Here is a 12,581-nt window from a genome sequence, read left to right as displayed (position 1 = left end):
TTTACAGGCACCCAGGCCTAATGTGAGCCGCAAAGAGCCAGTGCCCAGGAGGCTGGGAGGGCAAGGGGCTGCAGGGGTGTCCCCACTGCTATTTAAAATGCAGATCCCGCAGTGGTACCTCTCCATGGGACAGAGCCGGTTCCTCACAGAAGCTTCTGTCCAACAGCTCTTCCTTCTGCAGCTGCTCTTTGTGCTCCAGCTCCATCCATGGCAGTTGAACCCCCTGTCCTGACCGCAGCCAACCACTCATCCCCTGCCCTGCCTCCAGTCAGCCCCACACCCCTTCCCCTGCCTCCAGCCAGCCCCTCACCCCCTGCCCTACCCGCAGCCACCCCTGCTGCACCCCCTGACCTACCCACAGCCAGCCTCACACCCTCTGCCCTGTCTCTAGCCAGCCCCACACCCCTGTATCCAGCCAGCCCCTCACCCCCTGCCCGCAGCAAGCCCCGCACCCCCTTCCCTGCCTCAACCAGCCCCGCCCCCCCTGCCCTGCCTGCTGCCAGCCCCTGCTGCACCCCCTGCCCTGCCTGCAGCCAGCCCCACACCTCCTGCCCTACCCATTGCCAGCCCCACACCTCCTGTCTCCAGCCACCTCACACTCCCTGCCCTGCCCACAGCCAGCCCCTCACTCCCTGCCATGCCTGCAGCCAGCCCCACACCCCCTGCCCTGCACGCAGCCAGTCCTGCACCCCCTGTCTCCAGCCAACCCCACACCCCATCTCCAACCAGCTTTGCATCCCCTGCCCTGCCCAGAGCCAGCCAGCCCCACACCGTGTCAGGTTATTCAATTATTTTCATTAAATATGTAGGCTAAATAATGAAATTAATAAATTTTCAAGCCGAATATGTATTAATTCTAATGAACAATGCCACATTATGCAGTATTCATTTTTGAAAGTTTACAATTAGTAATGCTCTGGGGGGAGGGGTGGGGGCAGAGGGCGCAAGGTGGAAGTTTCGCCTAGGGCGCAAAATATCCTTGCACCGGCCCTGTCTCCGAGGCAAGGACTTGAAATGGACTTGGGTGTGAGACTGGTTCCTTTCTGCGCCAATGAGAGAGCCTACCAGCTCACAGGTCTTCTTTCCCAAAAATTCCATAGAATGTAATGCAGAGGGAAATCTGCACAGTGATTTCAAAACTTCAGCAGTACTCATGCAGTCATTGATAGAAATATCACTCCTGACAAGAGTAATAGTATATTGCAGGCTGATATTCTAAAGAAAAATTACCAAAAGGTTTCCCTGTCATTAGTAAAAATATCTACTTGGCTGCAATCAAGTGGCTTACTGGCCTATGGCTCTGATTCTCAAAAAGTGTCAGGTTATGATCCTGGACAAATCTCCTAAACTTAGCTGCCATTGCAGAACACATGAATTCTATAAATGAAATAAAACAGAGAGCTGAACAACAAAGCCCCAAGGGATGTTCTCTTTTCCAGGAGCCTGATTATAATGCTCTTTTCAACATGCCTCTGTCTTGCTCAGTAAGGCATCTGACATCTTCCCAGACCAGAATATTATTTTACAATTGGCACCCTGGAGCAGGAAGCCAATGTCTTACATTATTATGCTAATACAAAAATTATAAATACAGATTTAGAAGTATGGATTTAAGTGATATTGTTTGCAAAAGGAAATAATTAAAAATGCATATTTCATGGTGTTTATTTAATAATGATATTGTGCACAGATTTGTATTTCTGTCCCTGTTGACTAACAATGGAGCAGATTTAAAATAACAGATTTTTTGTTGTATGCCATTATTGTCTAACTATGCTTTATTCTTAGTCTAATTTAGCAAAACAAGAAGGACGTCTGAAAGTAGCTAATGCAGAGTTAGCCACAGCTCAGGCATTATTAGATGAGAAACAAGCTGAACTGGATAAAGTGCAGGCAAAATTTGATGCAGCAATGAAGGAGAAAATGGTGAGATAAAAATATGTTATGAATATAAAAAATGGTTTGCACACTGAAACTTTAAAGAGTTATATAGTCTGTGTTTACTGGTTCAATCTGTTCAGAATACAATGAAAGATACATTGGAGAATAATGTGTAATTACTCCAAATGAACTCCATTTAACCCCTCTTCTTTATGATGCAATGGCTCAGGGAATACTTGCCCTTTATAGGGCTTTTTTTAAAATGCAACAGCATTTTGCTTATCTTAGTTTAATTTTGAAGGTTTTAAAACTTAGCTAGTAAAATTGTTTATTTTAAAAGCCACTTGTGTGAAACATTGGGACCAGGAACCAAGCTGTACATCCATTCAGGGCCTAGTGCTTTTAGAAGCTCCAGTGGGGGTCTCAGATCTCGACTTCCTCAGTTTTCCTTTAAAAAAATTTTTTGGGGGGTCTCTCCATGCATAGGGTTAGTATTCAATAACAGATAAGTATTCTTGATAAAAAATAGTTTATAAATTTTGTAAATGTAGTAAAGGTCTTTGAATAATAGAATTTGAAAGTTTAATGAGACAGGAAAACTTGTCCAATTTTAGGACCTTTTGAATGATGCAGATGTGTGCAGGAGAAAGATGCAAGCAGCCTCTGCACTTATAGATGGATTGAGTGGTGAGAAAGTTAGATGGACTCAGCAAAGTAAGGAGTTCAAAACTCAGATTAACAGGTATAGTATCTGTTAGACAAAAGAGCAAGATGTCTATAAAATACAAAGACGCTTTCTGGCAATAAAATACCCTTCCATAGGTAATTTACAGTGCACAAACATTGTTAATTACAGTCTGTATTTTGCATGGAATTCAAGAAAAATCATAACAAATTATACCAACATATCTAGAAAATAGAAGTTTCCTCCCACAGAAAATTCCAGGTGTTTGGGTGTTTTCGTTCTGAATTAGAGCAAAATCTCAAGCTTTGGAATGTCCCATGAAAGGGATTATTCTTATTCAGGAATGTACTAATACTGCTGCCCATCTCAGTCTCCGTGTCCCCCAGTGCTGCTCTTTCCTCCTACGTCATAAGATGGGAGAAAGAAGGAGGAAAAACCCTTGGGCTGACAAGGGGGTTGGAGGAAAACTCCTAGGTTAATGGAAGAGGATGGGGTTGGAGGGAAACCCTCCACATTGATGATAGTAATGTGGGGCGGGGAGGGGAATGGAGAGGGAAACCTGTAGCTAGTGACAAGGTAAACTCCTGGGCTATAGACCAGTGACTCTCAACCTTTCCAGACTGCTGGACCCCTTTCAGGAATTTGATTTGTCTTGCGTACCCCCAAGTTAAACCTCATTTAAAAACAACTTGCATACAAAATCAGACATAAAAATACAAAAGTGTCACAGCACACTATTACTGAAAAATTGCTTAATTTCTCATTTGTACCACATAGTTATAAAATAAATCCTCTGGAATATACCAGTGAATATTTTACTTACATTTCAGTGTATAGTATATAGAGCAGTATAAACAAGTCATTGTCCATATGAAATTTTAGTTTGCACTGACTGAGCTAGTGCTTTATATGTAGCCTGTTGTAAAACTAGGCAAATATCTAGATAAGTCGATGTACCCTCTGGAAAGCATCTGCGTACCCCCAGGGGTACATGTACCCCTGGTTGAGAACCACTGCTCTAGACAGGGGGCTGCCCAGAAAGCCTCAGTGTAGGGAAGCCTGGGAGCAAGGCAGCTTGGCAGCCTGTGAACCAAACAGCCCAGGGAGACTGGAAGTTTAGTGGACTGAAATAGTAAATGACCATGCAATTAAATATTGTATCATAATGCTGTCTGCATAGGCAACCTTAATTCTGGCATGTCTTAACTTTTGAGTACTGACTTTGCAACCTTAATGTACTTTTAAAGTAGTTTTTTTGGATGTAATTTATGTATAGGATACCAAGATACAACAGGAATAGGTACATTAGAAAAGCTTAGATAGATTTAAAATAAATGTGGTGAAGACTTGCTTATAACGGGAAGAGGCCAAGAGAGTACATGCTAGAACTTTATTGAAATTAAAATTTTCACTGTCTTTCTGGTCAGTACACCTGGTCAGGCACAGGTATCCAAAGCATATGAATCTATGGAGAAAATTATTTCTTACGGAAGTAAAAATGTAATCAAATAACTACACAGGATTAAACCTGTTAATGAGTAGCAATAGGCTTATCCCATTTATTTGATATGATCATTCGATTGAGTAATTAAATGTAATTCTTGTTTATGACATTATCCTTCCTTTCTCTGTCATGTTATTTTACATAAAACAATTGTAGATAGTTCACAACTAGTTCAGATATTTATGTGCAGTATATCCTCTGCCTTAGAGTAAATTTTCGAGTTTTTCAGCTGTTTGTTGAACTTTGTTGTTTTGGGGGTCTCATTGGACCTTACCTTAAAGTGGTGGTTTCATCTCTGAAAAAGTGTTCCTTTTGTGCAGCTGTGTTCCTTGCTGTAGATGGGCATGAAAAGTGCCTATTATGCTTTGGGAAGAGGCTCTTGACTAAAAGTTTTGAAGTTTGCTGCTGCACAGCTTCTTTCCTCATTCATCACTAATGTGTAGTGCCTCCCATCTGTGGAATTCAGAAGTGGTCCAGGTGGCCCCAGGATTAAATCACCAGATTTCCTGCCTCTCACAGAAGAACAAATTGACAATTCTTTTTCTCCCGTTTTGTTTTATATTTTAAATGTTTATTTGTTTCATGCAATGCTGACTTCACCTTCAATCTTTATTAGATATATGTTTCCCATAGACATCTCCTTTGAGGACATCATACCAAATTAAATGAGGACTTTTGATGAAAAGCAAATGTTAAATATAAAGAGATTTCATGAGTTTTGGGAGTCTCAGATTGGTGCAGCAGTAGCTCCAACCATGAAAAATGTAGTCACATCTTCATATTCCCACTTATGGGTATTGCACAGTCTAGTGGTGCCTAATGGTAGAACTTTTTCCATGTGGTGTCCATTACAGTGCTCTCATACCCTGCTATCCCCTCTCCACTCAGCACCTCTGAACATTCTGAGGGTGCAGCACCTTCTACCACTTCAGTTCCTTCCAACTGCTTGCCTAAATGGAAGTGAACCGCTCTGGTCAATCTGGTCATCCGTGTTTTTTTCCTTCCATCATAGGGTTGTACTTTAGTGATGAGTATAGGTTGTTAGATGAGTTCCAGGTTATGGAAGAACCAAAGAAGATGAAGCTGGGATTCCAGAGGTATGCTTCATACCCTGCTGTCTTCCTGGCATCTGATGTCCACATTAGGTGACTCAAGTGCTTGGGAGAGGACCACTCTATTCTGGGTGTTCCATCTGCTGGACGTTTATGCCCAAAGCTCACTAGGAGAGTCAGAACATATACAGGTGCTCCTTTAGGAAGTTCTTGAAGCTAAACCCTTTGGATCTGGGCTGTCAATGGATCCAAGGTCTAAGAGGCCAGTTTTGGCTCCTGTGACTTCTTCAGTAAGTCAAAGCAGTTTAAGGGGTCCAGGAAATCAGAACCTTTGTCAAGTCCAGCTGCAGTTCCCACTTCTCCAGCAGTCAGACCTTTGAAGCTGCCTTTGTTGGAACCCTCGGCCACATTGTCAGCGCTGGCTATCTTGGTTCCAAAGAAGAAGTCTATGGAAAAGACAACCACTGTTAGCAGTGCCAGGTCCCACATGTCAGATTTATCAGTTCCATCCAATTCTGACAGCCTTACAGTCACAAAAACAAGGTTGGTTCTGGTCTCAGTTTCAGGAGCCACTGGTAGGGGGGGCCCAGGCCCACCTGATTCCACCAGGCCCTGACCCGGGGCCCTGCCAGTGGTGGAGCGGTCCGCCATGGGGTCAGCGGGAAATCCTCCCGAAACACGCTGACCTCATCATGGTAGGAGGTACCACTCCCCTACCTTCCCTGGGTCACTTTCTACCAGTTCTCTGGCAGCAGTAGTCCATGTGGAGTTGAGGTCTCCAGGTTCCCCAGCACCGGACACTCCCTGGGGTTCCGATAGCTGCAGGCCTCTGGTCCAGGTTTCTGGCTCTTCAGCTCCAGGCTCTTGAGCACCTGACACTCCCTAGAATTCTGTTAGTGACAGGCCTCTGGTCCAGTTTTCTGGCTCTTCAGCTCTCGTAGGTAAGGGCTGTAGCATCTCCCAGATTGAAGCCTCTGCCGAGCGTCCTTCCTTCTTAGCAGCCAGCCCTGACTGAGCAGCTCTGCAGGCTTTTATACCTGACTTACAGTTGGAGCATGCCCAGCAGAGCCTCACAATCCCCGTCACAATCCCCCTTTGAGAAATCCTGTCCCTTCTTGAGATCCTAATTTGGTTTAGGTGCACTCTTGAAGCCACCTTTTGAACTTTTGGCTGAGAGTTCTTTATATTATTTATCTTTTATGATGACATCCATTATTGCCATAACTTCAGCCAGAAATGTGACTGAAAAAGAGGTTACCTACTAGTAACTAGGAGTCCGGTGGTACCTTAAAGACTAACCAATTTATTTGGGCATAAGCTTTCATGGGTAAAAACCCCACTTCTTCAGATGCATGGACTGAAAGTTACAGATGAAGGCATTATATAATGACACATGAAGAGAAGGGAGTACCTCACAAGTGGAGAATCACTGTTGACAGGGCCAATTCAATCAGGGTGGATGTAGTCCACTCCCAGTAACAGATGAGAAGGTGTCAATGCCAGGAGAGGCAAAGCTGCTTCTGTAATAAGCCAGCCACTCCCAGTCCCTATTCAAGCCCAAATTGATGGTGTTAAATTTGCAAATGAATTTTAGTTCTGCTGTTTCTCTTTGAAGTCTGTTTCTGAAGTTTTTTTGTTCAAGAATAGTGACTTTTAAATCTGTTATAGAATGTCCAGGGAGGTTGAAGTGTTCACCTACTGGCTTTTGTATGTTACCATTCCTGATGTCTGATTTGTGTCTATTTATTCTTTTATGTAGGGACTGTCCGGTTTGGCCAATGTACATGACAAAGGGGTATTGCTGGCACATGATGGCATATATAACATTAGTAGACATACAGGTGAATGAGCCCTTGATGGTGTGGCTGATGCGGTTGGGTCCTCTGATGGTGTCACCAGAGTAGATGTGGGGACAGAGTAGGCAACGAGGTTTGCTACAGGGATTGGTTCCTGGGTTGGTGTTTCTGTGGTGTGGTGTGTAGTTGCTGGTGAATATTTGCTTCAGGTTGGTGAGTTGTCTGATAAAGTGAGTTTTAGCCACAAAAGCTTATGCACAAATAAATCTGTTAGTCTTTAAGGTGCCACCGGACTCCTTGTTGTTTTTGTGGATACAGACTAACATGGCTACCCTCTGATACTTGACTACTAGTAACCGTTGAACTTTGAGAGTCCCCTGTGTGCATTCACACTACCCATCTGCCTTCTTTTCTGCCTCAGAATTTATTAATATATCAGAATTCTGTGGTCAAGTTTGAAGGAACTGAGATGGTCAGGCGGTGAACTCACATATAGTGTAGAACGATGATGCCACTCTCATGCAAGATTGCTTGTGTATCCTCCAATGGATATGTATTTTCAAAGCAGTTCCTCAGCTCAGTACCAGGGGAACCATGTCCCAAAAGTGTGAATGCGCAGAGGTAGTTCTCAAAGAACAAATTCCTGGTAAGTAACTTTTTTGGCTATATGCATTTCAAAATTAGATTGTTTACCTGCATGGTATACAAATGGTACATTATCTCATAATTGTGGTTTTATCCCTTTTCTAGACTTGTGGGAGATGTTTTACTCTGCACAGGGTTCCTTTCATACTGTGGCCCTTTTAATCAGATCTTCAGGAACCTTTTGCTTAAAGATTTATGGGAAGTAGAGCTCAGAATTCGGAAAATCCCTTTTACTGAAAACTTGAACCTGATTTCAATATTGGTGGATCAACCAACGGTAAGCTTTGTACACTGTTGATTTATTGTGAGTTTAATTTTAATTTCATACTCATAATGTTCAGTATGTTATTGCTAGTTAGCATTATCTTGATTCATTTTTTTATCTTTTTTTGAGAAAATGTTATGAACAATATTGTTATCAGTATATAAGAATTGAATTAGCATATAGGTATCACTAAACCTTTTTTTAAAAATATTCTTGGAGCTCAGACACCAACACTACTATAAAAATTAGATTCTTCTCAGAGCTTACATGCAAATGGATACATAGTTTAACATTTTTCTTTGGAATTTTTAGGTCCAGTATTGTTACAAATAATTCTTAATGTTGGAGAAAGTGTAGTTAGGATGGAAGTGTTTCTCTATTATTGCTCATCAATATGGTACAGCTTGACAAAGTTGTAATTGGTTGGTTCCTACCATATATCACAGTGCTGAGCAAGGTATAGACCAATAAATTAGACAGATATATACTAGACAACTAGAAGTGATAGACATTACTAACAAGTTGCGTATGGGTCCCATAATGGGACGTTTCCTCCACACATGCCTTGAAAGTATGTCTGGGTCATGGGGCAGCTGCCTTTTATGGGAGTTAGGGCCTAGTTTGCATGTAACTGCCTTATGAAGGCCCACCTGGGAGTGATTGACTGCCCGAGGTGGTTGATTAATAAACTAGCATCTAGGCTGGATCTAATAAAAGTAACCCAAGCTCAATTAGAGGGAACCCCAAAGATGAGACTGGAAACTCCTGTGGAGAGTAGTTCCTAGGAGAGGCCTGAGCATGAAGCTTAGAGGATGAGCTCTCTGGGGAACTTACCACAATGGAGAGCCTGTAAGATGTGGTCCTAAGAAGGAGAGCTTCCTAGATGGAGGGCTGCAGTCAGCAGGCATCCGAGAGTGCCTGGTCTCAGCCAGCGGTCTCTCAGATGTTGGCCAGAAGCCCCGCCTGCTAAGGATTACCTGCTGTCCCTGGAGAAGAGTTGCAGTGGATGGACCTCCTCTGAATCCAGAGAAGGATCTTATTCTAGTAGAGGCAAGAAGCCTAACACCAGGGGCAAAAACTGGAATGGAGAGAACTCATGGGGAGGAGCCTGGATAGAGACAAATACTTGACTCATGTGGGGGATAGATGCACTAATAATGACCCAGTCACCCTGGTGAAATGTTGAGGTGAAAGCTTTGTTTATGGGCTGCACTGGCTTTTCTATTAATAAATGAGATGCGCCACAAAAATGTGCTCTTTAGAATCTAACATTCTGTTTCGACTTGTTGGTACCCTGGGTAAAATAAAAATTAAGTAAGGGCTGATCTGCAACATATGCCTGCTTGCAAATGGGCATGCCAGAGCAGCCTGGAATTATGAGAACCTGAGAGACCAATTAGCCTGCCTTCTCACATTTGGAAGGTGGGCCAGGACTAATTAGAAATAAAGCCCAGGTTGGGGGGAGCAGGGCTTGTTTCCATCAAGAGCTGGGTGAGCCCAGTTGGGAGGAGGAAACCCAGAGGAGAGAGGGTGCACAGTTCCTTCTTTCTCTGAAAAGCAGCCTAAAGGAAGGTTGAGAAAGAGAAAGGGGAAAAGACCAGAGAGGCCTCTAGCTCAGAGCTGGAGAAGCCTAACTGGGGTCTCCTGAACCCATGAGTAAGGAGAAGAGTCGGCCAGCCTCTGGATTGTGGGTAGGATTAAAGCACAGAAGGACAGTCTGCCACGGCAGATTCACTCCTGATGAGGAGCTGTCAGCTTAGCTGAAGGCTTGTTTTTTGTACACATTTTTTTAGTACTTTGGAAAAGGACTCTGAGGCCTGAAAAAGGGCAGGACTCTATAAAGTGTTCTAACCAGAGGGCTACAACACTTCTATGGCCGGAATAGGCCTATGGACAGTGAGGGGAAACTTAAGCAAAAATTGTTGCAGTGCCACAGCTAACCAGCAGTGGATATGTTGGAGCATCAACTTTGCCACAGACCCATATCATTCTGATATGAATAATTCACAGAAGAAATATCATTGTATTTACAGTATTATGTTTTATTGGTACCTTTTGGTCATGACCACGTTGTGTGTGTGGCTTTCTGATCCCAAATCTATATTTAATACTGACAATAACATGTCTGTGATCAAATATTACAAAAAAAAAGTATGTTGTGATGAAATGTCAAGTAATGAATTTCAACACACTGTCATTTTTGATTTACAGTAGAATCTCAGAGTTACAAACGCCTTGGGAATGGAGGTTGTTCATAAGTTTCTCAGGTTCTCATAATTCCAGGCTGCTCTGGCATGCCCATTTGCAAGCAGGCATATGTTCATAACACTGAAATGTTCATAACTGGGAACAAAACGTTATGTTGTTCTTTCAAAAGTTTACAACTGAATATTGACTTAATACTGCTTTTAAACTTTACTTTGCAAAGAAAACTGCTGATTTCCCAGGGCCAAATTCCAATTAGGCACAGTAGGCACATGCCTAGGGATGTTGGCATTCTAGGAGCGCCTAAAAGTTAAAAGTGGGTTAAAAGTTTCATTTTGTATGGAAAACATGAAGGCAGGTCAGCTGCCGGTAGCAGGAACACTGAAGATGCTGTGCTTAGGGGCATATAAGGTGTAAATTTGGCCCTGTGTTTTCCCTTTATTTTTTAGTAATTTGATGGTGCACTTCTGGTTCCAAATGAGATGTGCAATTGACTGGTCAGTTTGTAACTTCGGTGTTTGTAACTCTGAGGTTCTACTGTACTAGAATTTTCATTACAGATGGAACATAATTTCATAAGAAAGAGGTTGCTTAGTTGTAATCAGTTTGTGCAAGTCAAATTTGTATGTTTTTATAATTATTAATGATTTTCACTTAATTCAGTTTATAAACTTGTTGCACAAAAATAGTTTAAAAATTAGCTAAAATGGTATTTGGGGAGAAAAACGGTGTAAGATCCCAGTCTTTAGGGTGGAGGAGAGATTATTGCTTATACTAGTGTGATTGTCTCTACCCATGTTGGCAATCCATTACTCTTGGGCTTCAAAGTGACCCATGTCCATTACTCTTGGCCACAGGTAAAGCGATCTCACATGAAGTCCTTAAACGATGGATGCAAGGGATTTCCTGTGAAAATGTCCTCGTGCCCACTGTGCCTTGAAAACCCATTTTTTTGCATTTAAAGAGCATAATTAAATGTGAAAAATGGTAGCTAATGTGCAACGTTTCCTAGCTTGCATGTGCTGATGCTGGTTTGCACATTGAAATGTATATTTTTGTCAGTGCTATAGGCATTTCTGCAGGGTAACCCATTATCCCCATATTTGTACATTTGGCCCAAAGTTTCAGAATTATTACGTTATATTGATAATTTTCCTTTACCCAGATTAGTGAATGGAATCTGCAAGGCCTGCCAGGAGATGAACTCTCAATTCAGAATGGTATAATTGTTACTAAGGCAACCAGATACCCACTTTTGATAGACCCACAAACTCAAGGAAAAACCTGGATTAAACAGAAAGAAAAGGGTAATGAATTACAAGTAAGTAACGAAGTTTTAAATAAATATTATTGATTTTATCATTCTCCCTCTATCCTTGTCATCTTAGCCCTGGTCTACACGATGAGTTTATGTCGAATTTAGCAGCGTTAGATCGATTTAACCCTCCACCCGTCCACATGACGAAGTCATTTTTGTCGATTTAAAGGGCTCTTAAAATCGATTTCTGTACTCCTCCCTGACGAGGGGATTAGCGCTGAAATCGAATTTGGGGTAGTGTGGATGCAATTCGATGGTATTGGCCTCCAGGAGCTAACCCAGAGTGCTCCATTGTGACCACTCTGAACAGCACCCTAAACTCAGATGCACTGGCCGGATAGACAGGAAAAGCCCCGCAGACTCTTGACGTTCATGTCCTGTTTGACCAGCATGGCAAGCTCTGAGATGACCATGCAGATCTCATCAGCAGAGGTGACCATGGAGTCCCAGAATCCCAAAAGAGCTCCAGCATGGACCGAACGGGATATACTGGATTTGATCACTGTATGGGGAGAGGAATCCATGCTATCAGACCTCCGTTCCAAAAGACAAAATGCCCAAATATTTGAAAAAATCTCCAAGGGCGTGAAGGACAGAGGCTATAACAGGGACCTGCAGCAGTGCCATGTGAAACTTAAGGAGCTCAGGCAAGCCTACCAAAGAACCAGCGGGGCAAACGACCGCTGTGGGTCAGAGCCCCAGACATGCCGTTTCTATGATGAGCTGCATGCCGTTCTGGGGGGTGCCCCTACAACTACCCAACCCCTGTGCATGGACTCTGTCAATAGATTCTCACGCAACATGGATGCAGATTTTGGGGACAAGGAAGATGATGACGAGGAGGAGGTTGAAGATAGTGCACAGCAAGCAAGCAGAGAAACCGTTTTCCCCAACAGCCAGGAACTGTTTATCACCCTGGAACCAGTACCCTCTTAACCCACCCAAAGTGGGCTCCTGGATCTTTAAGGTGGAGAAGGGACCTCTGGTCAGTGTACATTAGTAAATATAATACATGGTTTAAAAGCAAGTGTGTTTAATGATTAATTTGCCCTGAAGACTTGGGATGTGTTTGCGGCCAGTACAGCTACTGGAAGTCTTTTAACGTGTATGGGGATGGAGCGGAAATCCTCCAGGGACATCTCAATGAAGCTCTCTTGGATGTACTCCCAAAGCCTTTGCAAAAGGTTTCTGGGAAGGGCAGCCTTATTCTGTCCTCCATGGTAGGACACT

General features: G+C 43.0%; 1 protein-coding gene across 1 annotated transcript in view; it reads left to right on the top strand.

Annotated features, from left to right (window-relative positions):
* The window catches only part of DNAH8 (dynein axonemal heavy chain 8), a 593,210-nt gene that overhangs the window by 495,162 nt on the left and 85,467 nt on the right, over positions 1 to 12,581 (top strand). Inside the window, exons 72-75 of the mRNA XM_050948396.1 lie at positions 1,789 to 1,926; positions 2,496 to 2,623; positions 7,669 to 7,840; positions 11,199 to 11,354. Of these exons, the coding sequence (XP_050804353.1) occupies positions 1,789 to 1,926; positions 2,496 to 2,623; positions 7,669 to 7,840; positions 11,199 to 11,354 (594 nt within the window). The remainder of the gene's footprint in view (positions 1 to 1,788; positions 1,927 to 2,495; positions 2,624 to 7,668; positions 7,841 to 11,198; positions 11,355 to 12,581) is intronic.

This window comes from Gopherus flavomarginatus, chromosome 4, assembly GCF_025201925.1.
Source record: "Gopherus flavomarginatus isolate rGopFla2 chromosome 4, rGopFla2.mat.asm, whole genome shotgun sequence".
Lineage (NCBI taxonomy): Eukaryota > Metazoa > Chordata > Testudines > Testudinidae > Gopherus > Gopherus flavomarginatus.
This window is presented reverse-complemented; position numbering and strand designations above follow the sequence as displayed.